General features: G+C 54.2%; 8 protein-coding genes and 1 pseudogene across 9 annotated transcripts; 6 read left to right on the plus strand and 3 right to left on the minus strand.

Moving 5' to 3' along the window:
• The first annotated feature begins 864 nt into the window (after window positions 1-864).
• Window positions 865-951, plus strand: CHGG_11311 (annotated as a pseudogene). Its single transcript has one exon. The product of its transcript is annotated as a tRNA-OTHER (tRNA).
• A 914-nt stretch (window positions 952-1,865) lies between these two features.
• CHGG_05066 (uncharacterized protein) lies at window positions 1,866-3,631 on the minus strand (the record flags this gene model as incomplete). Its single annotated transcript, XM_001224279.1, has 4 exons — window positions 1,866-2,262; window positions 2,565-2,739; window positions 3,050-3,515; window positions 3,614-3,631. 4 exons carry the CDS (start codon window positions 3,629-3,631, stop codon window positions 1,866-1,868), a joined length of 1,056 nt encoding a protein of 351 aa, XP_001224280.1.
• Window positions 3,632-4,304: 673 nt separating this feature from the next.
• CHGG_05067 (uncharacterized protein) lies at window positions 4,305-5,448 on the plus strand (the record flags this gene model as incomplete). Its single annotated transcript, XM_001224280.1, has 4 exons — window positions 4,305-4,432; window positions 4,487-4,563; window positions 4,651-5,268; window positions 5,393-5,448. 4 exons carry the CDS (start codon window positions 4,305-4,307, stop codon window positions 5,446-5,448), a joined length of 879 nt encoding a protein of 292 aa, XP_001224281.1.
• Window positions 5,449-7,163: 1,715 nt separating this feature from the next.
• Window positions 7,164-13,250, minus strand: CHGG_05068 (uncharacterized protein; the record flags this gene model as incomplete). Its single annotated transcript, XM_001224281.1, has 6 exons — window positions 7,164-7,830; window positions 7,910-10,130; window positions 10,187-10,877; window positions 10,978-11,166; window positions 11,594-12,620; window positions 12,691-13,250. 6 exons carry the CDS (start codon window positions 13,248-13,250, stop codon window positions 7,164-7,166), a joined length of 5,355 nt encoding a protein of 1,784 aa, XP_001224282.1.
• A 1,043-nt stretch (window positions 13,251-14,293) lies between these two features.
• On the minus strand, window positions 14,294-15,529 carry CHGG_05069 (uncharacterized protein; the record flags this gene model as incomplete). Its single annotated transcript, XM_001224282.1, has 3 exons — window positions 14,294-14,874; window positions 14,930-15,271; window positions 15,325-15,529. The coding sequence occupies 3 exons, from the start codon at window positions 15,527-15,529 to the stop codon at window positions 14,294-14,296; spliced, it is 1,128 nt and encodes a 375-aa protein (XP_001224283.1).
• Window positions 15,530-17,192: 1,663 nt separating this feature from the next.
• Window positions 17,193-19,510, plus strand: CHGG_05070 (uncharacterized protein; the record flags this gene model as incomplete). The annotated part of the gene is made up of 9 exons (XM_001224283.1): window positions 17,193-17,347; window positions 17,441-17,491; window positions 17,547-17,737; window positions 17,799-18,016; window positions 18,090-18,263; window positions 18,582-18,617; window positions 18,702-18,807; window positions 18,868-19,047; window positions 19,278-19,510. The coding sequence occupies 9 exons, from the start codon at window positions 17,193-17,195 to the stop codon at window positions 19,508-19,510; spliced, it is 1,344 nt and encodes a 447-aa protein (XP_001224284.1).
• Window positions 19,511-20,393: 883 nt separating this feature from the next.
• CHGG_05071 (uncharacterized protein) lies at window positions 20,394-21,221 on the plus strand (the record flags this gene model as incomplete). Its single annotated transcript, XM_001224284.1, has 1 exon — window positions 20,394-21,221. The coding sequence occupies one exon, from the start codon at window positions 20,394-20,396 to the stop codon at window positions 21,219-21,221; it is 828 nt and encodes a 275-aa protein (XP_001224285.1).
• Window positions 21,222-22,713: 1,492 nt separating this feature from the next.
• CHGG_05072 (uncharacterized protein) lies at window positions 22,714-23,217 on the plus strand (the record flags this gene model as incomplete). Its single annotated transcript, XM_001224285.1, has 2 exons — window positions 22,714-22,848; window positions 22,918-23,217. The coding sequence occupies 2 exons, from the start codon at window positions 22,714-22,716 to the stop codon at window positions 23,215-23,217; spliced, it is 435 nt and encodes a 144-aa protein (XP_001224286.1).
• A 1,773-nt stretch (window positions 23,218-24,990) lies between these two features.
• CHGG_05073 (uncharacterized protein) lies at window positions 24,991-27,646 on the plus strand (the record flags this gene model as incomplete). Its single annotated transcript, XM_001224286.1, has 3 exons — window positions 24,991-25,298; window positions 25,783-25,935; window positions 26,050-27,646. 3 exons carry the CDS (start codon window positions 24,991-24,993, stop codon window positions 27,644-27,646), a joined length of 2,058 nt encoding a protein of 685 aa, XP_001224287.1.
• Window positions 27,647-27,970: the final 324 nt, after the last annotated feature.

The raw sequence follows: 27,970 nt of genomic DNA on the forward strand, positions 1-27,970 counted from the left end.
TCGTCTATCTCCCGCCGAGGTCTTCCTCTCCCCCTTCTGCGCCTCCGCCGCAGGATCGCAGCGATTGTGGCAGGGGTCTGGCGGATTAGCCTCGCCTCCTCTGATATCCTAACCCGATCCTCGAAGGCAAGGAGCCTCCCGTTGAGGTACAGGTCGATGGGTGGGCAATAGGTTCCTGTCTCCAAGCTCCGTATTGGGGTAGCCTTGTAGGCCCCAGCGACCACCCTGAGGCACTCCGATTGGATCTTTGCGAGTTCCTTTGCGGCCCCGCGGGGGGGGCCCCCTACCTCTGTAGGAGTGTGGAAGGCTGAGGCTCCATACGCGATCGCACTGCGGATCACTTTCGAGTAGATCTCCCTCGCCCTCGCGAAGGTACACCCCCACGTCTTTGCCGCGAGCCTAGTTAAAAAGTAGTAAGGCTCTTCCTAGGTTGTATAATATCCTAATCCCTCTATTCCATATTAGAGAGAGACCAATATAAGTAAAGGGATGCACTTACCTATAACCTATACATTCTATCTAGATAGTTAATACTACTTGCTAAGAGACACTCCCTTGTAGTTAATAGGAGTAGGTTCTAGTTATTATTTTTGAAGAAGGGTCCATAAATTAGGAGATAAAGGAGAGCCGGGTAATAATAAAGTAATACCTTTAAAAACGATATGCTAGATTCTAGACCCTCTAATTAAATGTCCTAGATAGGTTACTCGAGAAGTAGGTATAGAGGCCTTAATTTAAGGATTCGGTTAAGCTTTAATATAGTTACCTAAATTCCTAGCCTATAACTAATTTAATAATCCTTTATTTAGCCCTTATCGATATAGTTATTATAGCTTTAATAGAAGAAGTTTAATAATATACCTTGGGGGGATGGCGTAGTTGGAACATGCTGCGCATCGCAAGTCTTCTGCATGCCTGCAGAGGTCGTCGGTTCCAACCCGGCTCCCCTTACCCTCCTAAAAACTGGAGGACGTTCAGAGTCCGGCCTAGCCAGCCAGGGAAGGAATCCCGAGGTATAGCCGTCGTCTCGGAAGTTAGGGGATTGGGCCCCCCTGACCAAATCAACGAACCGGGAAAAAGCCGCGTAACTCGGAGCAGAAAACCCGAGTGCCAGGAGCTGGGACCGAGCGCTGAGAAAAACCCAGGGTTGTATCGCCAGCGTAACAAAAGCGGAAATCTACGGAGGGTAAGCTCTGTAATAGTATGCCGACCTAGGATATGGAGACGGAAAAACTGTTGGTTGCGGAAACAGGAGGAACGGGGTTTGATGGCTTCCGGGGATAGCCGATTGCATTCGAGAGCTACGGCAGGCCAGCAACGCTAACCAGGCCCCGGCATCTGTAGTATGAAGGATTCAGAGTGTGGGTAACGGACGGAGGTTTGCAGCCGGCCTTAGGGTACAGTTTTCTCTGTATGTGGAAGAATTAGCGGTTGAGGGACCGGCGCGCTGCGGGCATATCGGTGTAGGATATAATATTATTATTATTATCATTCATACTCCGCTATGCCCTAGGGCGTGCCGGACCCTCAGCTATTTAGTGTACAGGAAAACCTTGCCCTCCCGGGCCGGGTGAAAAACCCATACCAACAATCAAGGAGCGATGCGTTTTAGTGAGCCTACATATACAAAGAGAGGAGGCCTCCTGGCCTCCGAACGGGGGCGCTTCAGGCCGCCGCTTCCAGCTCGAGCCTCCTGGCTAAGCTGTACATCGGCAGCTTCCCCGAGTCCATCAGCCAGTCGAGGACTCTCCTCGCGAGCCGTGTAGAACAGAGTAAAAGTCCCGTCGTGTTCGAATTCCAGTTCTCTCCCATCTTCGAGTCAACGGTGGGGCCAAACACCACACTACCAGGTGTTCGGCAGTCTCTCATCCCTCGCCACACTCGCAGGCAGGAGTTAGAACCTCCGGGACTCCCCGTGTAAACAAGAAGTCCCGGAATAGCGTCTCCTGCTGATGGTCAAAGTCGTCTGCCGGCCTGGTGATTGCCCTGCCGTCCCGTTCCTTTAACCACCTCGCTTTCCAAGCCTCTTCTACTACCCTGTTCGTATCAACGGTTCCCCCCGTCCAGCGCATGACCGTGCCCGCGGCTCTCTCCACCGCCGTAGGCCCTTGAGGTCCCAAGGTTCGCGGTCGGCCTCTGTTGCCCTTCCTCGAGCTAAGTCTCTGCTGTATCTTGCGGCAGGCGGTAGGACAACGCTCGCCGCCGTCTTCTTGCCGCCTGGACCGTCGTCCAGATCGGGTCGTTGGAGTCGGTTTTCGAAATCTGCAAGCCGAAATAATAATATTACTCTAGATTATTATCTATATTTATCTCGTTAACCTGGTATTCAAGTTTCGTTCTAGTAAGTCTGAAAACTAATAACCTTTCTATCTAGTATTTTAACTTGCTATCTTACAATTTATTATTATTCCTACACCGCTATGCCCTTGGGCTCGCCGGTCCAACTATCTAGCTAGTTGTACAGGAAAACCGTCCTGGTTTCCCAGTCGGACTGAAAACCTGTACCGATGTTACCTTGGCCCGTATCTTCAGAATTCGTCGTGCTACGGTTGAAGGGAGCCTACCCAGCTCCCTGCATTCCGACATCCTGACCTTCCGCCTCCAAGGTCTCCGCGGCCTCTGGAGTCGTAACCCCTAGGCCCTCAACACCGTCTCCTCGGTCTCCGGTCAGATCCGTATCAACCTTCCTCGCAAAGGTCAGCTTTCCTTGCCTCGAACTCCTTGCAGCCTCCTCCTGGGCTATGAGAAAGACGGAGATTCGGCCCCGAGGACCTCTCTTCCTTTTTCCCGCTTCTTGGAAGCCATCGTCAGCCATTCCACCAGGGTGGATGCACCCCGGAATGTGACGCTCCGCTCATCCTCGGTAGTAGTCTCTCTTGCTCTTCGCGTGCCATTCTTTCGCTTCAGCATCTTGAAAAGTGACGATAACATCCCCGCTAGGGAGCTTGCGTGCTGCCACTGCTCCCTTCCTCTCGGAAACCCCGTTGACCGCCTGGACAATCTCTTGTGGAAACCTCCGGGTCAGCGACGGCTCTATAGATCCCCTCACCAGTATTTTCTTGTTGAGCCGCCCCGGTATGATTTTCTTCGGGAGCTCCCCTCCCCCAGCCACCACTGAAGCCCACGACCGGGCTACCGTTGTTGCTGGTGCAGGTGCTTGCTTCTTTCTCTGATCCTGCAGTTCCCTCCGGGCCTCTTGCAACTCCTTCTGGACCTCCTGCATCTGTTTTCTCACTATCCTCCATGGCCCTCCCTGTCCCTTGTCCGACACCGTCCACCACGGCGTCCACGATGCTTTCCTGAATCCTCGTAACGTCGATTCCCACGCTTCCCGTCTCTGGTGCCTTTCCGCTTTCCAGTCTACGCAGCCTCCGCAGCCGTGTCATGATCTCGTCCGCCACTACTTGGGAGACCGCCTCGTTTGGTTCCTTGGCCAAGTGAACTATTGTCCCTGCAAGTACCTCGTCAGATTCGTCGTGTAGAGGGTTGGGGCCATTGTAAATGTCATCTTCCATCTCTTCGTCGTTGTCCGTTGTGATTGGTTGAGCTCCTTCAGTAGGTGGGGCAGGCTCCGCCCGTGCAGTATTTTTCGCAGTCCTGGGCGCGGTCTTACCTTTCCTTTGCGAGCCATCGCGACGAGGCGCGACAGATCCCGCGACGGGGAAACTGCCGTCGGCGGTTAGAGCTTTCCAAGCGCGATCGAATGATGGTAGTTTCAGGCGTTTTGCTGCTTCTTTCGTGCTTTCCTTTCCATTGAAATATCTCCTTTTTAATTTCCATTGAAATATCTTCGTTTCCCATAGCATTTGTCATTAAAACTATATACAACATTTATTAACTAGAGTAAAGTTAAGTATTACAATGCTTCTTTATAGTATTTTATGTTTGAAATGCCGAATATATATATTTATACTATACTAGCTATAACTACTACTAACGTATATTATAAGCGAGCGACGCATATAAGCGAGCGACACACTCTTCCCCGCCACGCGTCTCCTCTTCTGTTCCACCAGATCCCACCACAACCCCGTAGCCATGCGTAGCCCCCCAAGAGAAGCCAGGCTTCGCATGTTGCCGTTGAAGCCATCGGAAAGAACAAAAATCTCAGTATCCGGGCCGCAGCCAGACTGTACAACGTTCCGGAAGCAACGATTCGCCACCGACGTACTGGCCGGTCTGCACGACGTGATTTACCAGCCAACTCGCGTAAGCTTACGGACCTGGAAGAGCGTACGATAGTTCAATATATACTGGAACTGGATGCGCGCGCATTTCCCCCTAGACTGCGTGGTGTGGAAGATATGGCCAACCACCTGCTCCGCGAACGCGATGCGCCCCCTGTCGGCAAGCTCTGGGCCCACAACTTCGTCAAGCGCCAGCCACAGCTCCGTACGCGTCGTACGCGTAGATACGATTACCAGAGGGCCAAGTGCGAAGATCCAAAGGTCATTGGCGGGTAGTTTACGCTTGTACAGGACACTAGGGCCAAATATGGGATTGTTGATGACGATGTCTATAACTTCGACGAGACTGGGCTTATGATGGGCATCATCTTCGCGGGTATGGTAATTAGTTACGACCTCAGACGGCCGTAGCAAGGCTAAACTAGCTCAGCCTGGTAACCGCGAGTGGGCGACTGTAATCCAGGACAGGCATACGGTCGCCTGATCGACGAGCTGATGCGCGCACACATCAATCATATCACCAAGCTCGAGTTCCTTTGTGCCTTTCGCGAAGCCTTCTTTGCTTCCATGACAGAGAAGAATATCCAGGGTGGGTTTGCAGGGGCCGGTATCATACCATTCGATCCAGAGAGTGTGCTTTCTAAGCTGGATGTCAAGCTTCATGCACCAACACCCCCAGACTCCCTGCCTGGCACTGCACAGCCTTGGGTCTCTATGACCCCGTATAATACCCAGGAAACCCGCTCGCAGTCAGACTTCATCAAGACCCGGATTTCCAGCTACCAAAATAGCTCCCCAGCTTCGGTGTTAGTTGCAGTTGACCAGCTTACCAAAGGTGCAACGGCTGTAATGCACCAAGTGGCTCTTCTTCAGTCAGAGGTCTCTTCGCTCCGTAAGGCCAACGAAGTACTAAGCAAGCGCCGGAAAGCCAAAAGAACACGCATACAGCTTGGAGGGGCACTTACTGTACAAGATGCACAGGATCCACTGGACCAGAGGGATGTGGGTAAGGGGGCACTGCAGGAAACACAGCCGGATAGTAGTGGTGCAGGGGGGGCTCGTGCGAAGGTTCGGCGCTGTAGTAAGTGTGGCAAGCCTGGCCATAATGTGCGTACTTGAGAGGAGGCTGCAGAGGTCTCTGATGCAACTGTTTCCGATGTAATTGTAGTTAGTTGCTAGGGTTGTTGTGTTGTGATTGTAGATAGTTGTTGCAAGGTGGGAGAAAGCGCGTCGCTCGCTTATATGCGTCGCTCGCTTATAATATACGTTATATTAACTACTATAACGTCATCTGCATGGTTGTTGGTCATGTACCCTCCTTAGCCACAGTAATTTCGCTAATTCAGGGGAGTACCACAACGCCAAAGAACCAAGATCGCCACATTTGAATGGGCATCGACAGTGCAAAAATGAACCCATTCGCAAACTAGTATTAGTAGTAGATACAGAAAAAACAGGTGGTTCCAGCCAAACAATCAAGAAGAGTAGTTAAACGCAATAGGCATTTCCTTCCACGCAATCTTTGGAAAGCTAACCTTCCTATACAGTACCGCCTTTCTGGCTTTGATGCTATCTACTTCGGCCTGTTTTATTTCTTTTTCAATACGTAGATCGTTGATAGCCTTAGCTGACAGGACCCTCGCATCGCTATAATGCTTTTTCGCGCTCTTCTTTCTACTATCAAGTCTCTTTCTAATTAGCTCCTGATTTAAGGTATTGATAATAGCTTTATCAGCCTCTAGGCTGAAATATACCTGTTGAATTTACGTAACCCTCGGTCTTAGGGGGGTGATCTCTATACCCTGAGTAGGTTAGCTAAAATATTGTTGATCTTAATAGTGGGCTGCCTCTATAATTATCCTATTGGTACCTATATCTATATGTGACGAACCTACTTCGGGACCCTGTCCTGTTAGGGTTCAGCTTCGGTTGAAGGTGATCTCTCAAGGGTGTTTAGGTTCGGTGCAGCCAAAAGGTGCACAACAAAGACTTGTCCCAACAGTAGGCTTCCAAGCTTGTAGCGAACTGTAGTTGTGATTGCTAACTGAAGAACTCCCAGAGCTCTCCAGAACGAGGGACTATATACTAGCTAGCATCACCATCCCGCTGGCGATAATCCCCAGTTGTCACTGACAATTGGTGACAATCGTTCAGTATCACTGACACCCAGTGATAATTGTTCCCATTAGTTCTTAACCGATTGGCCGTCAGCGTCCTGCGCCTTTAGCTGCGACCGCCCCGGCCCGTCTCTTGGGTCATTCCGTGACACGGTGCCCCTCCTTTCATGTCTTTCGACCCGAAAGATGTTGGTCCTTCATTCTCAATACTGGCTAGTAGTCCTTAACCCGCAGCGCTCCCCCTCTACCATTGGTAACCTCCTCTCTCCATCCCTTTTCCCCTTCGCTCCTGCTAACTGACATCATGCCTGTGGAGAAGCGTCAATCCAAATCTGCGCGCTATCGTGCTTCCCTGGCCTAAAATATTGACAAGAACGGTTTTGTCGTCATGCCTTGTTCCTGGTGAGCTACTCAAAGTTTGACATGCCGCATGCTTCCGAAAGTGAAACGCTGCAGCGCATGCGTCCAGCGTGGTCGCTCGTGCGATGGTTCTGGCGTCCCGATTTCTCGATGTGAGTCACCTCCTCAGCTACCACCCCTCCTAACCTGTTCCAACGTCCCTAGTGGATCGTATTATGCAGGAACAGCGGCGTGTTGAACAAATGTGGTCACTGCACTAGGCCGTGAGGAGCGCGACACCGAGGAGTCTCTTGAGGCGACTCAACGAAAGTGGAGGAGGACCAGCGTGCCCTTGCGGAGCACCTGGCCCGTTTGCGGCGCCTCCGTCAGCAGAAGAAGTTCTTGGTGGACCGTGGTGCTGATATGGTGGCTCGTGGTCTGTCGACTTTGGATGAGCCGGAGGAGGCCGAGAGGCAAGAGCCTCTTGCTTCGGTAGGGGTACCTCCGGGTGAGGGCGACCTCAATTCTTTCGCCGACTCCTCCTCGGGGTTCGACTGCTCCTTGGGGAGTCCCCTCGCTGGGGTCGACCTCTCCGCGGGGTTCCCTCTGGTCGATCTGGGTTCCTCTGGTGGAACTCCTGGGGTTTCTCGGGGCAGTTGAGATTTGTAGCTGGTTGCCATGAATTGTCTTCTGGACCAAAGTCCAGCCACTTGACCAAGTATTCCAACTGTCCTTCCGTGATGCGCGAGTCTAGGACTTCTTCAACGTCCTTGTCGAGTCGTGCGTTCTTCGGCGCTGGTTCCAGAAGCGAGATGTGGAAGACGTTGGTCCGTAGTCGCATGGTTGAGGGTAACGCGAGTGCGTAGTTGTTCTCCGAAATCTTTTTGTCGATCTTGAATGGTCCGATTTTGCGAAAATCGAGCTTCCTGCTTGGTCGCTTCGTGCGAAGATTTCGAGAAATGAGGTAAACTTTGCCCCCCTCTTCTAGGCGAGGTCCCTCGAGCCTGTTCCTGTCGTAGAACTTCTTCATCCTGGTTCGTACGAACTCGAGTTCTTCCTTGAGCATCGCATGCAGCGAGCTCATTCTGTCGGCCTTGACTGCCCGCTCTGGGTACCGAAACGTCGGACCCTTGTCGCAAGTCTGCTTCGTAGCCGTAATTCGCGAAGAATGGCGTGACCTTCGTGGTCTCCGTGACGGTGGTGTTGTAGGCGAGTTGCGCTGTTGGCAACAGCTCGACCCAGTCGTCCTGCTAAAAGTTGATATACACTCTCAGGTATTGCTCGACGATCTGGTTGAGTCGCTCCGTCTGTCCGTCCGTCTGCGGGTGGTAAGCGGTCGAAAGCTTACTCCTCGTACCCAACTTCGTCATTAGGGCTTGCCAAAACTTCGATGCGGACTTTGTGTCTCTGTCCGTGATCCATTCCCCCGGCCATCCGTGGACCGAGGTGACATTGCGGTAGATCACGTCTACAAGTTGTTCTGCCGACCATGGCTCCTTGTAGGGAAGGAAGTAGCTCCACTTGGTGAGTCTGTCCACCACTGTGAGGATGCTGTCGTACTTCGTTCCCGTCGCTGAGTCCTTTAATGTCGGAGGCTTGGTGATGAAATCCATTGTCACCGAGCTCCATGGTCGTTCTGCGACCGGTAATGGTTGCAACAGTCCATACGGCTTGTGTGGCCGTGATTTGCTTCGTCCGCAGAGGTCACACTCTGCCAGGATTTCTTTTGTCGCTTGCTTGATTCCTGGGAAGTCGTAATTCTGCTTGACCTTCGCAATTGTCTTGCTGATTCCCATGTGCCCTCCGGGTCTTGACCCGTGGATCTTTTGAATGAGCTCCTTTTGGTCGCTGGGCCTGATGTAGGCCTTGTCGTGGTACCAGAGTCTCGTTCCTTCAAGTCGCAGTCCTGCGATCTTGGATTCTGGCTCTTCTCGCCATTTATCGCGTTCATCGTCCGTGATGATTCCTTGGAAATCTCGTTCCAATCGTCGTTCCCTGAAGACCGCACAGCATTCTACAAACGGTTGCAGAGGCCTGGCTTCGGGATCTTCCAACTGCTGCTGAAGCGCTGCGATCTCGTAGTCTTCAGTCGGTTGGGAAGCGTGCCGTGGCGATCCGTCTGTCTGCTGATGTAGCAATGGTGGTGAGGCTTCAGATGTGTTGTCGTGGTGATCCGCTCTCCTACTCAAGGCGTCCGCTCGTGCGTTTTCCGAGCCTTTCTTGTAGTGGATTGTGAAGTTGAACTCAGACAGGAACTCTGCCCATCGAGTTTGTCGTCCGTTCAGCACCTTCGTGGTGGTGAAGTACCGTAGGTTCTTGTGGCCCGTGTGCACCTGAACTTCGTTGTGTTGTGCCGCCGAGGTATGGCCTCCATTCCTGAAATGCTTCGATGACTGCGAGCAGTTCTTTGTCGTGGATCGGGTAGTTGAGTCTTGGTCCCTCGAGTTTCTTGGAGAAGAACGCAACTGGGTGCAGCTTGCCGTCCTTGTCTCTCTGGCCAAGTTGCCTTCGACTTCAAAAAGTTTGCTTGGGTCAGGCAGCATGAGTACTGGATCAGCGGTAATCGCGTCGCGCATCCGCTGGAACGCTCGCTCGTGCTCCTGCTTCCACTGGAATGTGGTGCCTTTCTTCGTGAGCTCGTGTAGAGGCCTCGCGATGTCGCCAAAGTTTTTGATGAACATCCTGACAAAATTGGCGAATCCGATGAATCCTCTGACCTCTGTGGCGTTTGTCGGTGTTGGCCACGTTCTGACAGCTTCCAGTTTCTCGGGTTCGATCTTGACCCATCCTGGGGAGATCTCGTAACCCAGAAACACTGTCTTCTTGACATGGAACTCGCTCTTGTCCTTGTTGACTGACAACTTGTGCTCGTGCAGTGCGTCCAGCACCTGCCGCACGTGTTCCTTGTGTTCTTCGAGTGTCTTGGAATAGATGAGAATGTCATCCAGGTAACAGACTGCGAATTTATCGAGGCAGTGTCGAATTGCGTGGTCGATGGCGGCTTGAAATGTTGCCGGTGCGTTGGTCAATCCGAATGGCATGACGAGGTACTCATAGTGCCCGTAGGGTGTTCGGAAAGCCGTCTTCCATTCGTCTCCTTCCTTGATGCGAATGTGGGCGTAGGCAGTTGGGAGGTCGAGGCGGGTGTAGTATTGTGCCCCTGACAGCTGATCTCGAAGCCTCGCGATCAGTGGCAGTGGGTATCGGTTCTTCACCCTCTCGTTGTTCAACTGTCGGTAGTCCACACACATCCTGAGCTTCCCATCCTTCTTTGGAACGAATAGGACTGGGTAGCCTGCTGGAGATGTCGATGGTCTGATGTGTCCTATCTCGAGATTCTTTTCGAGATAGCTCCTCAACTCCGCATCTTGTTTCTCGTTGGTGTGATACACCTTGAAGAACTTCAACTGGGCTCCTTCCTTGAGTTTGATCTCGTGGTCCCAAGGTCCGTGATCTGGCAGCCCTGCAAGATGTTTTGCCGTGAACGCTGGGTGTCCCTTGTAATCGTCTGGATCTTCCCTGTTGTCGCGTTCTTCGTCGTACCTTCATAGTACGCGAACTTGTTTCCTGACTCGATGAATGATGCCTCGGGTATCTTGATTTCTTGTGCTGGCAGCTCAATGCCTGCTGCTTCTTTCCGGTTGACCCATGCTTCGTGTTTGAGCTTCCCGTGCTCGTCCACTGAGACGACGGCGATGGTTCGTGCCTCCCGTGTCTGCTTCTGTTGTCGTGTGCCGCTTCTTCCGGATTCCAGAGTGCGTGTTTCTGCACTGGCTGTTTCCTGCGGTGGGCCCGTAGAGGGGGTTCGTTCTGACCCTCTGCTCATCCGTGGCTCCTGTTCTGCGCGTTCTTTCATCAAGTCTGTCGGATGCTCCCGCGGTTCTCGCGGTCGCAGATGGCCATCTCCCTTCCAACTGATGTCCGGGTCGTAGTCCTCGTGCCATGGGCGTCCGAGGATCATGTCCTTCTCTGGCCCCATGTCCACGATATCGAATACCACTTGGGTGGTCTTTCCTGCCACCTCCATGTCGAGTGGTTCTGTTTCTCGTCGTGCCCATTGTGTGTCGAATGGTCCCTTGACGATGTATTCTTTTCCTTTGATCCTCCCCCATCGCGCTGCGATCCAGAGCCTGTTGTCTGGCTTGGTGCTTCGTACAGCAGCTGCTTCATATTCGTCTGCTGGGAGGTCGTTGCAAGGCTTCCTTCTGCGCCAGTTCTTCCTGTGCTGCGCGGCCTGTTTCCGTTGTTGTGGAGTTAGAGTTCTTCGCGCCCCTCGAAGGGCCCTGAGCCGTTTCCCAAGCCCTCGTGATGTTTCAAGGCGTCCCTGTCCGCACCTTGGCTTGCGGCATCGATCGTTTGGTGTTCTTGGAGCCACTGAACTTCCTGGGGTTCAGCCATTCCCGATCTCCTCTGTCTCCTTCTGGGAGTCTGCTTGTAGAGTTGGACCCTCCCTTCTGCATGCTTTTCCAGTTTTTCGTTTGCGTGGATGACGCAGTCTGCTTCAATGCAGTTCCCGGCACCTCCTGTTTCTCTGCATGCTCGCAGCCAGGCATTCTTGGGGCTGACCCTCATCCTGCCGTCGCGAGCCATGCCCGTGTTCCAGAGTAGTGCGGATGGTGCGTTCCCATGGTCGTATACCCAGGTGGTTGGTACCTGCTGGTCCTGCTGATTCTGATGTCTGACAGGCCAATGCCCATGGTGAAGGTTGTCCTGAAAATGGTAGTGACATTCGTGCGCTATGCACTGGAACAATGGGAGGTAGATGTGATCCGTCTTCCGCGGATCCAGCCTCTGATGGTCTCCCTCCATCATTTGAAACCTCCGGTGCACTCCCCTCAGTCCGGCCGTCTCCAGATCTGATGTGGTTTTCCCTGGGCTAAGGAATTGGTGTCGTGCCCAGTAGTGGTTCCATTCCGGGGCGGGGCGCTCCTTCCTTTGGGCCCGACGTACTGCCCAGGTGTATTCTTGCTCCGGGTAGTGAACCCCGTCCCCGCATTCCTCTGCGTGCTCCGTGGGCCTGTCCCACGGGGCGTGGTCGGTCCACGCCCGCTCCTGCGCTTCGCGCATGGCTTGGGTTTCCCTTCCGATCCCGTCGATGTGTCTACCGATGTCCTCGTGGGTGCTGGTGAGTTCTCGCACTCCTTCCTTAATTGAGTCGAGTTCCGTGCGCAGTCGCTCGTACTGGTCGTTTCGTGCTTGGAGCAATTGTTTGAGCTCCTCCTTTTCCCTGACCAGTTCCTCGATCCTTTGTCGTTGTTCTAGAATCCGTTGTTGCAGGAAGAAAAGGCTAGGCCTGACCTTCCCATCTCCTGTGTGTGTCGTCCATTCTCCGTCGGCCTGCTGGGTCAACGTGGTACCCCAGTCTTGCGCGGCCTGTTGAATGTGCCGCGGGGGCGCCACTTTCCCCTCGTCGTCCGAGGTGATGAGCGCGTACTCGTTTCCCAACTCGGAGTTGTCGGAGTCTGAGCCCGTCAATTCGTCTTCTCGTTTGAGGGCTTGCTCGATGTCGACTTCGAGGTCGTCCTGCGTGTAACTGGCAGCTGCAACCTCCTGAATCCGAACTTTCTTCCCGACCGTGGCCTGGTCGATGGTGACGGCTTCCTTCCCTGGAACTGGTCGCCACTCCTTCTTGCTGTGGCAGTTACGCTTGACGTGACCCTTCTTGTCGCAGTTGTAGCAAGTGATGCCCGATTTGTCCTTGGCACCACCCTTCCTTCCTGCCCATTGTGCCTGGGCAGCACCGATGTCCATGGGTCCCGAGTGAGTGCCGTGTGACGTACTCTGGGGCTGGCGTTTCTTCTTGTCGTTCGCCTTGGGATAGACTGCGTCCTTCTTGCCGGTGCGCTCCTGTCGTCTTTCATACTGACGGTTGTCGATGGCGATGGCGCGTGCCATGTAGGCGTCGAGTGTCAACGCATCGCGTTCTTCTTTGATCAACTCGTCCTTGACATCGTCCTTGAGTCCGTCGTAGAAACGCCTCTTCAAAGCGTCCCCATCGGACTCAGAACGCCTGTTGGCGGAATTCAGATGCGTGGATGGCCGCTGACTTTTGTTGCCGAAGCTTGGTGAGCTTGGACTCCGCCTGGGATCGCTTGTCGAAGATCCCGAAAACTTGCGTGATGGCGTCTTCGAAGTCGACAAACGCCTCGAAGATCTTGTTGGTCTCCTTCTTGCGTTCGTCCTCAATGAGTTCGAGGTAGTCCCGCTGAGTAAGCTCAGACCACTCAAGGGCTCTACCCTCCAGATAGGTTGCCGCGAAGAGCACTTTGTCGGCCTCTTCGTTGAATGGGTTGAACCTGAAGTAGGACCGGAGTTGCGTCAGGAAACCCTGGAGCTCTTCTCTCTTGGTGCCATCAAACTTGGGCGGCTTGGCGACCTTGAGATGGTCCTGGCCCCTCCTAGGCGACGCTTCCTTGGTCCTCAGCTGATGGACCTTGGCTGCTAGGTCGTTAAATGCGGTTTCAACCTTGGCGGCATTCGCAACATCGTCGAGTTGTTTGGAGATGCCCTCAATCAGGGCCTTGACCCCTTCGAGCTCTTGCTTGAGGTCGTTGTTGTCGACCTCCTCGTCGTCGGAGTCAGGCGTAGGTCTGGCCGGGTTGGACATGGTCGTTTTACCTTCAATCCCGAACTGTAACAGAGTTAAAGGGAGTTAGCAACGTGTGACGAACCTACTTCAGGACCCTGTCCTGTTAGGGTCCAGCTTTCGGTTGAAGGTAATCTCTCAAGGGTGCTTAGGTTCGGTGCAGCCAAAGGGTGCACAACAAAGACTTGTCTCAACAGTAGGCTCTCGAGCTTGTAGCGAACTGTAGTTGTGATTGCTAACTGGAGAACTCCCAGAGCTCTCCAGAACGAGTGACTATATACTACCTAATTCCCGGGTGCTCAGTCTGCTCAGTCGCTGAGCATACCGAGCACTCTGCCCATCCTGCTCAGTCACTGAGCACACTGAGCATGGATGGATGGAATTTATTTCGCCCGGAGGCACTGGGCCGAGAGGACCTTAGCACGCTAACTACATCCGGCACACTTGAGCACATTGCTCACCTTGCTCAGTCGCTGAGCGTACTGAGCAGCCGCTGATTGGCTGTACTAACGATTGGTCTGGGGCCTCCTGCGCCCCACTCTTGTGCATTCAGCACAGTGGTTTGTGACAGTTTACCAGCCCCTAGGCTAAAAAAGAAAGGGTGTGAGAGACGAGGGACATTTGGGCGAGGCGCGAGGGCACTGCCGATGAGACTCTATTTCTGCTAATTGCAAGATGGGGAGAAAAGGAAGAGAAGCTGGAAGAGCTCTCGCGATACAGGAGTTAAATGCCAGCGCGTGTGGTCACGTGCCCAACCAAGTGGAGCCACAGTGCACTCCGACGGCAGCTGCCGTCACAAAGGGCTAGCAAGTAGGGGTTATAACTTAATCTTCATAGCTAAGAAAAGTTAGTTACAAATAACATTATTATTACCTTCTATAAAAGCCTATATAGTTCTCTCCATTGTTTTGGGACTATATTTTACCCTTCTTTAGTCTTATAGTAGTTTTAAGTTCCTCCAAGTCAGAGCAGGTTATATGTTTTTACAATCGCCTATGCAAAGTAGCTGGAGCAGAATTCAGAACTATATTCTCGAACAATCTGAGCTAGGCCATTCGATACCATTAAACGTTACTCGCTGCAGCCCTCCGCGAGGTACTGTTGGGGTCAAAATATGGCCGCTCGCCCAAACCCACTGCACGGTTCCCGAACCGCTCACCGTAGTTGCCTTCCACATAGTCAAATGTGGCGGTGTGGAAAACGGAACGGTTATCCCAAATAGCTTCGCACGTTAGCAACTGCCACCTGTATCCAATCCATGGGGACTCACCAATGTCATTGGGGTTCTTCCACTTGAGGCGGACCTGCAAGTCGTGGTTCTTGTAGACTAGGTCCAGAAACCAACTGAGGAGCTTGGAGCTCTCCTCTTCAGTTAGGCCGTTGATATGCTTGACATGGCCGCCAACCGGGAAGATACTCTTCCAACCCGTGACCGGGTTGGTGCGCACGACGGGGTGGATGGCCTTCAGCTCGCCACCAACGTTTTCAGGAGCGCCCCGCGGCTTGTCGTAGAGCTGAAACCCTGCGTCTTCTGCCACCTTCCGGAAATATGGCTGCTCAAACGTGGCGGTAAGACCTTCGAGGAACTTCTGGTACGGTTCACTGATGCGGTCGTAGATTTCATAGCCCGAAGCCCACAGCGTATCTTCATCGGCAGTGTGTTAGCCATCGCCACCTAGCAACCATGGCTTATCACTCACCTCCTCCGGTGCTGGGTAGTTCCACCAGTCGTAGGGACGTGTAATCAGCCGGCACAGGTTCGAATGCAATGTCACTGTGCCACTGGGCACTGCTCTGCTTCTTGGGGCTGAGCGAGTCCGACACTGTCTTGGAATAGAACTTCTTGTTCTGAATCGAGCTGATGGTGCTAATCTCGGGATCATTCCCTCCCAGCTCGCGCTCGGAGTTGAGGATAGGGTGGATATGGAGCCCTGAGGTGGCAGGTCGACCGACCAGCTCTCCGAGCCGCAGGATAAGCTGCTTCTGGAGCTCGTTGGTTAAGCCATCCTGGGCGCGGAAGAACACGACGCCACGCTGAGAGACTGTGACTGTCAGTTTCCTTGTTCTTAAGTCGTCGAACATACTGAAAACTCACTGGTGATGGCGAGATCCCTGAGCAACTCGTCCGAGTTGGATGCAGTGAGCCACTCGTTCAAATTGGCCGTGGGGAACTCTCGACCAATGACGGGCGTAACATCGAATGATTCATAGGAGTCGAGCGCCCCTGAGAGCTTGAGGGGCTCGCGGGCCACACTTTTGGTGACCACCGGAACGTCGGCGTCGATTGCTGATGGGGCCATGTTGTTGGTGTAAGCCAATCAAAAGGATACAGAATGTATGAAATATGAATGTGAAACTTGTATCTCAAATAGGATGAAAGGTCTGCCTGGTTGCTTTGATACTCATTCAAGAGGTGGGATGCCTGTGTCTTTATACATCGACGAACCACAAGGACAATCCCCAGTCAACGTGATGGTTTCATATTATTAACGTAACACATTCTCTCCTACTGCCAATGGCTATCTCTCCACCCCGCGTCCCCCCCTCGATGTTGCAATAAACCTTGAAGAATGACAAGCAGCGTGGAGATGCTTACGGCCGACCATTGAATGGGCATTCTGTATGCAATGGCGAGTGCACACACATGTATTCCGCCATACTCGCTATTCCAAGTGGAAACGGTGGGCACCCCAGCATCAATTACTGAATGGGCACGACAAAACCCCATCCTGTGTAATACTGTACCCTAACCGGCTAGTGTAGCACGTTGAAAGGAGGAACCAGCAACGTGGCTGTGACACCCGGCACAAAACGTGTTTATTTTTCAGAAGACGGCATCTTTCAAGATCGACTAGAGGATGACGCAAGCTCAAGCCCCCACGCTATGAGTCCGTAACGGTTTGATTGATGCCTTGTACATATTCCGAGTGGACTTCTATCACTCGCTTTCGCTTTCGCGCCTGGTATCAGTATCATCGACCGCGGTGATTGCGGAAATAATGCATCTTGCTACCAGCCGGCGCCGTTAGCTTATCGGCTGGATATGGCGCTAGGATGGCCAGGTATGCCGCCATCGACATTGGAATCACAACAAATTATCATTGGTCAATGGTATATCTCGAGCTGCGGGGCGGCCAGCTACAGGAAGGAATGTTAGTCGTTTAGTCGAGCACGTTTCATCACGCCATTCCTCCCCCCTAATCCTGACCTTGGTGTGGATCATCTTCACCACGCCAGAGAGTGAAGTCACGGCTCCGGCTTTCCATTCTAGGTCTCGACTCCAACTTCATGCCATCGTACTGGGGGTGTCGCTCTTGGCTCGACTGTTCTTGCTCCCGGGATTCTGGTCCCCCCACCACAAGGTCACCGCCACTCATGCATGGCTTGTTGGGGGATATTAGCACGGCAGAGTGCCGGGATCCGAATTGTCAATAGGAGACGGCGCAGACGGCGATCTGGAAGCCAAATACACCGTGACTCTGCTATATGTCCCCATCAGACAAATGCCTAGTAGTGGTGAGTCCCCGAGCATGAAAAGAACAAGCAAGTAAAGGTCCATTGATTACATGTGTCAGGAATTACGCTGTATGTAGACTTTCGTGAGATAACGGCGAGTGTCTGAACATCAAGTTCTTATGGCAGGGTTATCTCAGATATCGCCTGCATGCAGTGCACCAGCACATGGCGACATGTCCGAATCGACGCCAAATACCCCGACACACCAAAGACGTGATTATGCGGACGGTATACGCAATGGCCTCGGTTGAAACCACGTTCCTCTCAAGGGATAAGGGCGTGCGTCTTGCTGTTGTACAGCCCGGGCCATATAAAGGACCAACACTCAGTGGCTCTGTGAAACATCCTGGGTGCCTAGGCGAATAGATCAATTTCACGGCAGTTGGGAATCTCGTTTTGATTACTACCCCAACCCGCGTAGACCAGCCACAAAGTTGGTAGGCACCAATGGCTACTGTTTTTATCCGGGGAAGAGCTCCCAGGAACGACGGGAATCAAGACAGCAAGTCGGACCCGGATACATCAACCACGTCTATCAACACAGTTCCAGCTCTCGGGGAAGCATTTCAAGCGAAGCGGTTCTGGTTTCAAAGGAGCAGAGCGTATGATCCCGATGCCATTGCTACGCAGGCAAGCTCCCCTCGTTGATAATTCACAATGGACACCGGAAAATGGCTAACTGAGACCTAGGCCAGCGTGTTCGATGACCCAGAAACGGCAAAGCAATATCAACCACCCCCTAAATGGTAAGACATACCCTGTTTGGCACGGGAATATGTCTGACGGATAACCAACCCGAAGGGAGAATACCCACCGCTTTGATCCGCTCGAGCGGTGGACCTGGCGCGAGGAGTATCAACTGCTGCGCAAGATTGATCTGCGAATCATGGTATGGGCTTGTATCATGTTCATGGCCCTCGAGCTGGACAGAGCAAATCTGGGACAGGCGTTGACGGATGATTTCCTTCCGGACCTCGGATTGACCACTAATGGTGAGTTGACGACATGACGAGGCCACTGGGACGCTGGATGTCTAGCTGACCAGGCTCTTAGACTACAATCTCGGCAACACTGTATTTCGCCTCTCCTTTCTCTGCGCCGAGCTCCCGTCCCAGCTGGTATCCAAGTGGGTGGGGCCTGACCGCTGGATCCCGGCGCAGATGACGCTCTGGAGCCTTGTTGCGAGTTTTCAGTTCTTCCTGTCGGGTCGCACGTCGTTTCTTGTCTGCCGCTGCTTGCTGGGGATCTTACAGGGAGGTTTTATTCCAGATGTGAGCAAATGGCAGCCTCATCCCTATTCATCCCCTACCTTGTGGCAGGGCACACTGACACGAAGAATCATAGGTGATTTTGTACCTCTCGTACTTCTACAAGCACCACGAGCTTACTATACGGCTGGCCTTCTTTTGGACGGCTATGAGCATCGCTGACATCTTATCGTCTCTGCTTGCGTATGGCATCTTGCATATGCGAGGCGTCCAAGGTCACTCTGGCTGGAGGTGGTTGTTCCTGCTAGAGGTATGGACACCAAACTCCAGTAGCCCCTTGCCGCGGAGCCCCCCTGGACCCGGCTAACCACCCAAGCAGGGTTTAATGACGCTTGTTGTTGGTGTTCTTTCTTTTTTGCTGATGCCAGCTGGGCCATGCCAAACCGCGAGCTGGTTTCGTGGTAAAAATGGGTGGTTCAACGCGCGGTATGACTAACCTCTATGCCCAAACTCGAGCCATGCTAACCAAGTCCGCCCCTTTTAGCGAGGAAAAGATTATCGTGAACCGGGTCTTGCGTGATGACCCAAACAAGAGCGACATGCATAATCGACAACCCATCACGCCTAGGCTCCTGTGGCAAAGTCTCAAGGACTACGATCTTTGGTAGGTGGACCTAAGCTCGGAACTGACCAAGTGAAAACTAACTGTGTTTGTAGGCCACTGTACATATTGGGGCTCACATTTCAGATACCAATGATACCGCCGAATCAGTATCTGACCCTGACCCTTCGGGGTTTGGGCTTCGACACCTTCCAGACCAACTTGCTGACGATGCCCCTCACTGTCGGTCACAGTAAGCAACAGTTGTTTCGACAAGCGGCTACGACACGCCTATGATACTAACACTGGCTAGTAATAACCATGCTCGGAGTAGCTTACCTCGCCGAAGTCTCGGGCCAGCTGACGTTGGTGGCTGGCTTGGGACAGATATGGGTTCTCCCATTCCTGATCTACCTCAACTCCGTCAACCTGGCAAACGTAAACAGATGGGTAATCTACGCGGTAACTACCTTGTTACTAAGCTACCCCAATGGTAAGGAGCTGTGCCCCCCTCTCGTATGACACTCCCAACGATGACTGATGACGGAAATACCAGCGCACCCAATCCAAGTTGGATGGAATTCCCGCAACTCGAACACTGTCCGGGCCCGTACCGTATCCGCAGCATGCTACAACATGTTTGTGCAAGCGAGCTCTGTCATCGCTGCTAACATGTATAGAGCTGGTATGTGCAGGGAATTCCAGATGGGCTTTAACATACAGGGACCGACTGCGGTCTAGACGACGCACCTTACTACAAGCGCGGAAACCGGCAACTCCTCGGGATACTCTGTATGAACATTGTGCTGTACGGTCTAGTGAAGACGTACTACGTGCTCCGAAACAAGCAGAAAGACGGAAAATGGAACGCAATGACGCCCGAAGAGAAGCTGGACTACCTGGCCACTACTACCGATGAGGGTAACAAAAGGTTGGATTTTAGATTCCAGCACTAGGTCAGTGATAAAGGGGGGCTTATTGTGGCTACTTCAGGGACCGAGTGGAAACCCCAGAGTGGCTCGAAACTCGGGAGTGTCTGGTCGCAAAGGAAGATTAAGGAGACAAGGTTTCAAAGTTCGAGCCAGGAAAAGGCCTTTTGTTGACAGAGGGGTAATAAGCTGGCGTATATATAGAGTTTTGCGAGCTGTGGATTCGGGACGTTGGACGTCGGCTGCGAGATTCACTGCAATGCGCCCTCTCCTGGGATCTTGGGGCCGCGAGGTTGCTGTGGAAGGAAAACGAACAAGGCTTGGTTTTTGAGACTAGGCCTTCGATAACAGTGTCTCAATGAGTCTTGGGCATTGGTTTGCGGTGTTGCATCTTTGCTGTTCATGCACTTTCTTTCCTTGATTCTCGGACTAGACCGAGTGCAAAAGCGAGAATTGTCGTTGCGTCCCACGTGATCCCGAGTCTCGGGAACCCCTTCCACAATTGTCGGTGGGGGTGGATGTGTGCTACCCCGCCATGTGGGGTCGTGACTGAAGCTTGCCAACGCGTTTTCGGGTTCCTGTACTCTCGGCGACAGGAAGGGGATTGCTCCCGCTGACGGAGACACCAAGCGGGAAGTCTGGGCTCATGAATAAGCGGATTGCAGGCCCAGCGGCGAGGCTAAATATCACGTTCATGCGCAGACTCCACCGTGCCTTTCTTGCGTCCGCTGTCGGCCGTCCTTCTTTTCAGCCCACTCCTCCGTTCTTCCGGAGCGTTGTCCAGCTCTCCACCCGGGCCGGTGTATTTTCTTCATCTCGCGCATTCAGCCACCTGCCACCGACGACCTTAATCCCGTCTATTATCGGCTTCCAGACAACAAGAACAACAACACCGGCACATCCCCGCAGGATGTCGACCACGGCAGAGGAGCAGGCTAAGCTGGTGGAGACGTCGAAGCGTCTCGCCGCCTACCAGGCTGTCAAAGACCACCTGCTCCCAGAGTATACCAGGATAGGCATTGGCTCCGGGAGCACTGTCGTCTACGTGGTCGAGGCAATTGCCGCGCTCGGACCCGCGGCGACGTCCAAGATGGCCTTTTACCCGACAGGCTCTCAATCCGAGGAGTTGATTGAGGCGGCAGGGCTGACCCTGCAATACATCAGCAAGCTGCCCGCTGGTCAGCAGCTGGATGTTGCGTTCGACGGCGCCGACGAGGTGGATGACGACATGAATCTGATCAAAGGCGGTGGCGCTTGCTTGTGGCAGGAGAAGATCGTGGCCGCCAGCGCTAAGCAGTTTGTTTGCGTCGCCGACTTCCGCAAGCTTTCACCACGCCTGGGGACCGCGTGGAAAAAGGGAATTCCCATCGAGGTGCTCCCCATGGCTGCCCCGAGAGTCCTCGACGAACTCCAGCGGATGGGCTCGCAAAACCCCCGTATACGCCCCGGTTTACCTGGAAAGGCTGGCGCCATCGTCACAGACAACGGCTTGTGGATTATCGATGCGCCCTTTGCTCCGCTTCTACTCCCTAAGGACACAGAAACTGACCGCGGGACCGATGGCGCCTGGACTGTTGACGCACTGGCGGATGGGTTGATCAAGATTCCCGGGGTGGCTGAGATCGGCTTGTTTTACGGGAAGAACGGGCTCCAGGTTGCCAGCGGCGCGCAAAAGCCCGTTGCTGCGTATTTTGGGATGGCCGATGGCTCGGTTGAGGTCAAGACACCGTCGTCTTGAACGGAACGAATCGGTTTACGGTGGAGACGGACGCCCCAGGGATTGCGCTATGTATGTTTGCCGGAGGAACTACTTCGGCACTAGCCAGGAGGGCCGCTCGGGGGGTCGGAGTTGTGAACTTGCACTTTGTGTCCGGGCCTGGCGGGGCCTCATGTGGAAGAGGCTGTAGTTATTGTCCGTGGTCTCTGCCGGCATGCTAAAGCCAACTTTATATGTTGGGTGTAGAATCGGACGCCATCGTCTTCATTGGTCTTGAGTCTAATGGCATTATCCGGGGAGGCGGCATTTGGTACGCCATTATCCGCCGCCGGGATGATTGGCACCGAGCTTTATCGGTCTTTGGACCCGGAGGACGGTTTGTTGCCGCCCGGGAGCGGCGAATGCCGGGATATACGCCATGGTGGGTGTTGTTGCTCTTCCGCTGCCTCTTACCTGGAGTACTTGACCCTATAGTGCCACTCCTTTAGCTGTCGTTACTGTAAATTTACACCCGGGAGATGTTTTAACACACTCCCGTCTGGGTCACCGTGCCGGCTGCGGTGGGCCCTGCTCCGATCTGATTCATCTTTCACAACCGCCCCACTAGACGGATTGCATTTCCGATAGATGACGGATGCACTTAACCTTTTCTCTTTTTAGTTGAGGAAAGCGCGTACCAGAAATAGGTCAACCCGCGTTGTAGAGCGGGCCAAGCGAGGCAGAACGAAGAAAGACTGTCACCTACTAAGCACACATCTACTCGGTGCGTTAGGGGAGGGGCAATATTGAGAAACAACGGATTTCTACTTCCCTAATCCTAGTGAATTGCCGTTGTAGGCCAAAATATTATTTTAGCGGCTGCCGCACTTAAAGTGCCGGTGTTTTTACCCTTCTTGCCCTCTTCCATCCTCGCGGGCATTTGAAGTGGTCGTTGTTGTGGGCCGCCCACCGAACAGCCGACCGAAGTGGGGGCGGAGTTGTCGCCGCTGAGTTTGTTTCTCCCTGATTCAGACTTTCGGCAACACAGGTGACAGCAGTCAAATCAATCCAAGCTCCCGGTGAACCAGGACGAGTGTGGACGACGCAGTTGGTGGTTTCAGAAACGGGGCAGAAGTGGTGTTAGTGGTGGGGTTTTCAGAAGACGCTAGAACATGCGCATGGATATTTTGAGTCCATAAGGGCCTACAAGTATATATCTACTCCGTATGATCAGGCGCTTTGGCGGCCGCGATTCTACTATCATTCCCCTACAATTCTGCGTGTTTCTTTTTTAACTGTGGTTACATATCAATGGGTGCGTTCTCCAGTGTCGGGGGCTACCATCTTGCCCGGTCGCGGCGCGGGGGCGGGCGCTAAGGCCAGGCGCTGCGCTTGGTCGCCCGGTGAGGTGTTTTGGACGGGTCGCGGACAAACAGAGCACCGTCCAATATGAAAGCCATCATTCAGGATAAAAACTGTGCCTGCACTATCCGAAATAACCGTGCCGATTGTGTAGGCCCTCTATACCGACCTCATGTCAATGGTGTCAGGATTCGGAAACGGTGTGGACCGGAAAGGGAGTGACGTCCGGAGTGTGCGCTGTCAGATTGAGAACACTCCGCGATCTTCCCGGAGCGGAGAGATCCCACCCAGACAGCCGGATCCACGAGTTCGTGCAAAGGTCAACAATCCGTCTTTGTATTTACCTCGCAACCATTCGTTAACCGAGGTGAGTTAGATGGTAACAAGGTGCATGATGCGGAGGCCGCTCATCAGAAAGCGGCCGGCGTCACGGAGAGGAGGTCTTTGGGGCAAGGGGGGCCAGACCGAGCCCCTACAACTGAGTTCCACCCACGGGCAACCCGCCCATGGTGGGTGGTGTGCGTCCTGCATCTCCGGCGACCCCACCCGCTCCCGAGGGTGCTGTGTCCCCCCGAGGATTTTTGCTGGTGCCAATCGTGACTGGCGGACTTCGCACCCGGAGATTGCTGCCCTGGGGCGGTTGCCGCTTCCTCTTTTCGCGCAGACTTTGCGCTAGATTGTGCGAATGTTGTTTTAAGGTTCTATGTATACAAGGCATGTTCGGCAACACGCTGGTTTTAATTTTCCGCATTATGATGCCTATACATTTACTCCCACGGTCGCGGAGGGAAGTGGATGCGCAGCAACCGGCGTCGGAAAGCCTGGCGGCCGAGGAGTCCGAGAGCGGATTGGAGGGTTCGGGAGCGGTAAAGTTGTTGGGCGTCGGCCGGCCTGGAGATTGGTTCGTCGCGAGGCGCAGCCACCTTGAGAAAAACTACTGCTTTGCCACCTCGCTTGTTAACAGTATAATACGTCCCTCAGTTTTGACGAGGGAGGCGTAGGACTGAACGGGGATGGCAATGGGAACTCTTACTTTGGGACGGCCCAAGCCGGAACACGGCCCCACTTTGGCCTGACGTAGCATTCCTGCGCGTGACGCCCGCGACTGTTCACCATTGCGGTCCGGAACTTGGACTGTGCCCGTCCGAAGAATGCAATAGCGCGAACATGCGATGCTAGGGCGCGTCCGAATTTGCCGATGGGGCGCGAATGAGATCATGGATTTGTGGCGGATGTGAATTAGGGCACGAGCGTCCGGACTGTGTGTGGGGCTCCCTCCCAGAGGGACCCGCATTCAGCCCGGAGGCCAAAGGAAAGCGCCGTGTTGCTTGGGCGGGAGGCAGCGCGGGCGCTCAAGGGCAGCTCGGGTGCGGTGTCGCGGATTGCCAAAGGTCGTCGTAGTCGCCTTCCATGGACGCACGGAAGCCTGCTCCTCTGCCGCTTGCCGCTTAGCTTACCATTGGTTGCATGCAGCTGAAGATCCGGCCGGGCAGGCGGCCTTTGAACGCTTGCCCGGCTTATTGTTTGTCAATTGTCTCCCCAAGGGCAACATGCAAGCGGTGTCGCGTGAAAAACTACGAGTCAGGATAGATATAACATGGAGAAGCCTTAACCTGTGAGCCGATATGAAAGGCATGGTTCCCAGCCCGTCGCCGTCTCGAGTTGTGTACCAATCAGCGGCTTTGTTCGCGCCGGGCTTGGTGAGCTGAGGCATCCGTGTCTCGGTGTCGCGCCACGGAGGGGAACAAAGCAAACAACTCGGCGGGCCCAGAGTGTCGAGTCAGAGCCATTCACTAGCATCTTAAATTCATGAGTTGAGACGAGGCGATGACTCGATGATGTTGTATGACGGAGTAGAGGTCCGCGGGTGACTTAGCTAAGTGGATCGTCATCTTGTCTACCGGGCGCCGGGCTGTGGCGGCCGATGCTGGGGGCACTTGTTGCTCATGGTGGTTTCCATCAATTGTCCCCACTTTCTCCCCGTCTCCCTCAGGACCCCCGGCACCATCAGCCGATCCGCCCGACTGTGGCCTCTTTTCTGCGAGCGCTGCCGCCGCCTCCCTTCCTCGCTTCCTGAGGTTACAGATCCGCCCGAGCCCTTTTTACCCCATCGCTCCCCCCGTCCTTCCTGCCCTCGCCTTCCCTTCCCCCTTCTCTCCTCCCCGCGACCGACTCACCCTCCGCACCGAAAGGCCTTTTACCGGCTCGCATCCCGGATTCAAATAAGATCACTTTTTCCTTTGTGCTGCATCGGCCCATCGAGTTTTCGACTCCGGCGCAGCTCCGGACCTCACTTGATTTTCCTCCGGCATTGTCGGTCTTTCCGGTGCCCCGCGTCCATCACCTAAAACCAACCCGCAACACCTTCTCGCTTGCGAGACGCGTCCTGGTTTCATCAGCCCACCCACAGCACCCAGTGAGCCTGATCACAAACCAGCCATCATCAACCATGGCGTCGGTCGTGCGATCGACAGCCCTTCGTGCCGGCGGCGCCTGTGTGCGCTGTCGGAAAGGCAAGACTAAATGCGTCTACGAGAACGGCCGATCACCGTGCAAGAATTGCGCAAAAGGCATGCACGAATGTTATCTACCCTCCGAGTCCATGAGTCACGGCGGCCATGGAGTATCACCGGCACGCGTCCAGCAGCGGGCTCGCGAGTCCCTACCCAGCGAGCGGACTGTCTCTAGCACATCGGGCGACCGTCAGGCGCCTCCGCCCTCAAGCGTGTCACGCCACGTCTCAACGACGACTGAAAAGTATGTCTCATCTCCCTTTCTTTGTATCTCTCGCGACTGCACGCATTACACAACCTTTTCTTTCTGGGTGGGCAGGTGGTTTCTTGTGCCCACCTCGCGCATTTCCCTCGATTTCCGGTGCTCCGTTAGCAGCGCCTTTTTTCTTCCGCGCCCGGGCGACCTCCACCCTCCGAGTTCCTCAATTTTTAGCGTTGGTTCCGGAGGGCTAGGCAGCTCCAATTTTCCCCACCCGGGCCTCATTTCCCAAACCGGCACACGCAATTTTCCTTTGCTCCGTGCACAGCTTCCCGTCTCACCCCGATTGTCTTGGCCTTGGCACGCAGCCACAATCTCCGTATCCTCACATCCCCATACCCATCACGGCGTTTAGCCCATTTCCTTCGGGTTTTGTGCTGCTTTCATTCCGATGGGCTTGCCGTATCTACGAGGGCTCGAGAGCACTCACAGTGTTCTTCAACCTGGGCTAACAACCATATTCTCACAGACTTACACCGGAGCTGATGCAAGAGGGCGAGCGCGTCATCTCAAAGACGTTGCCAGCATGCGTGGCTTTCCACAAGCCATCTTTCCTTCAACAGCTCAAGAATGCTTCCATGGACCCCACCATGGTTAATGCGTTGCTGACCACCGCTGCTCGGTGAGTGCCGTCGCCGTTCCCGACCCTGCCGGCTGGGTGTGGAGCCGCCATCCGGGACTCCCGGCCCACTTGGCGTTTTGAATTGGTGATTCGATTCTAACATGGACACAACAGGCATTCTCCAGCCATGATTCGTCGGTATGGGGCCCATGGCGGCGGTTCAGCCGCCGCTGAACACTTCGCGAGCAAGACCATTGGCCTCATCATGCAGGCCATGGACCAACCCAGCCTTGCGGATATCCAAGCCCTCTGCTTGCTTGTCGTCCACGAGTGGGGCTGCCGCAATGCTGTGCGTGCCTACGTCTACCTCGGTCAGGCTGCCCGTATGGCACAGATGTACCGGGTTGTCCACACCCACCTCCAGCAGCCCGAGCCGGACCAGTTCCTCCAGGACGAGTCATTCCGACGCACCCTTTGGCTGATCTACATTCTCGACTGCTTCCTCACCAGCAGCCCTGGGCGCCACCCGGCTCTGTCGTCGCATGACGTCAAAGATGTATCGCTCCCATGCCTCGATATGAACTATCACTTTGGGAGCCCGGTTTATGTCCGCACCCTGAATGAGGCCTCGCCGCCGGGCATGTCGGACTCTAACGGCCCTCTCGCCGAAGTGGGCGAATTTGGTCACATCGTGTTGGCAACCAAGGCTTGGCGCAATGTCGTGGAGATGATGACTACTACTACTCTCGAGACGTTTTCCGAGGCTCAGTGTGTGGCCCTGGAGCATCAGATCGACGCGATCCGCCAGTCGCTGCCGTTGCATTTTGCCGACAAGCCTGGGCAAATCACCCTGCATATCACCATGGGTAGCGGCTACACGTACGCGATGATCCACGCACTCCTCAACTGCGGCACCATTTTTGTCAACCGCCGCCGAATTCTCCAGGCCGTTACGGACGAGAACTTCTCTATTGATGCTTGGCGCTTGTCTTCTCATACTCATGGTGAGGCAGTCGATCGCATTTTTGGCGCGTCGCATAGCATCATCCACTCGCTTCTAGCACTGGAGACCGGGGCGGATAAGGATAGCATTCTCTGTTTCCCGATCTTTATGCTCTTCTCCGCCTTCACCGCAGGTTCAACGGTCGCCTACCTTACCCTCAAGGGACTCGCACCGCCCGACGTCATCGAGTCGGCTGGAAACATCGTCCGCGACAGCCTGAGACTCTGCCAGGAGGGGTCTGAGTCTTGGCCGCTGGTCCTCCCTTGGCAACGTCATCTCTCTGTCATGACAAAGGTCCTGCGCGAGGTGAATAATGTGTCCCGCGACATCCACGAATCGCGCGAGGATAGCAAGCAGGCCCACCGTGTCTCGCCTTCGGTCAAGGACGACATTATTAGTCAGGCTGACACGAACCCTGATCCCATGGACTATGACCAGGCTATCCCGCCTGTACCACTTCCTCCGCCTCCTGCCAGCATGGAGGGCCGAGATAGCGAGCCTCCGGCCCCGAGACGACCCGGGATCACCACGATTAATGGTGGATCTGCTGGCGCGTCGACTCCAGCTACGGCTAGCCCTCCGCCCTCTAGCCTTGCGCCCAAGGTAGACTCCCCTGGTGCCATGTCGTCGACGTCCGTCAGCGGTCTCCCCCAGCCACCACAACCCGGCCCGGATGTTGACATGTCAGCTATCGAGCTTTGTGCGGCGTTTGAGAGGCAGCTGCTGGAGCTTGATGACCTGGCCGCATTCATGGGAGGCGGAGTGTGAGTCTCCCCTCTACTTTCTCTCGCCATGGCTTCTCCGGCGTCCAATGGATTGATCGGTTGACCATGCCCAAGTCCGCCTAGTTAGATCGCGGTGCGGTTTCATGGGTCATCATCCTTCTTTCATACTTCATTAATTCGCCATCCTTCTTTTTTTTCCGGATTAGTTGCTTTTGGGCTTTGTATCATAATGGCCATGGGCTATTGGGGAAAGGAACACTGACCGCGGAACAATGTGGCCTGGCTTCGGACGCACGCGTGGTACTGCATGTACCTGTAACATTACATTTTCATTGTTTTTTTGTACGTGGGACCTGGGTGGGTATAT

The sequence above is a fragment of the Chaetomium globosum genome, genomic scaffold, assembly GCF_000143365.1.
Source record: "Chaetomium globosum CBS 148.51 scaffold_4 genomic scaffold, whole genome shotgun sequence".
Taxonomy (NCBI): Eukaryota; Fungi; Ascomycota; class Sordariomycetes; order Sordariales; family Chaetomiaceae; genus Chaetomium; species Chaetomium globosum.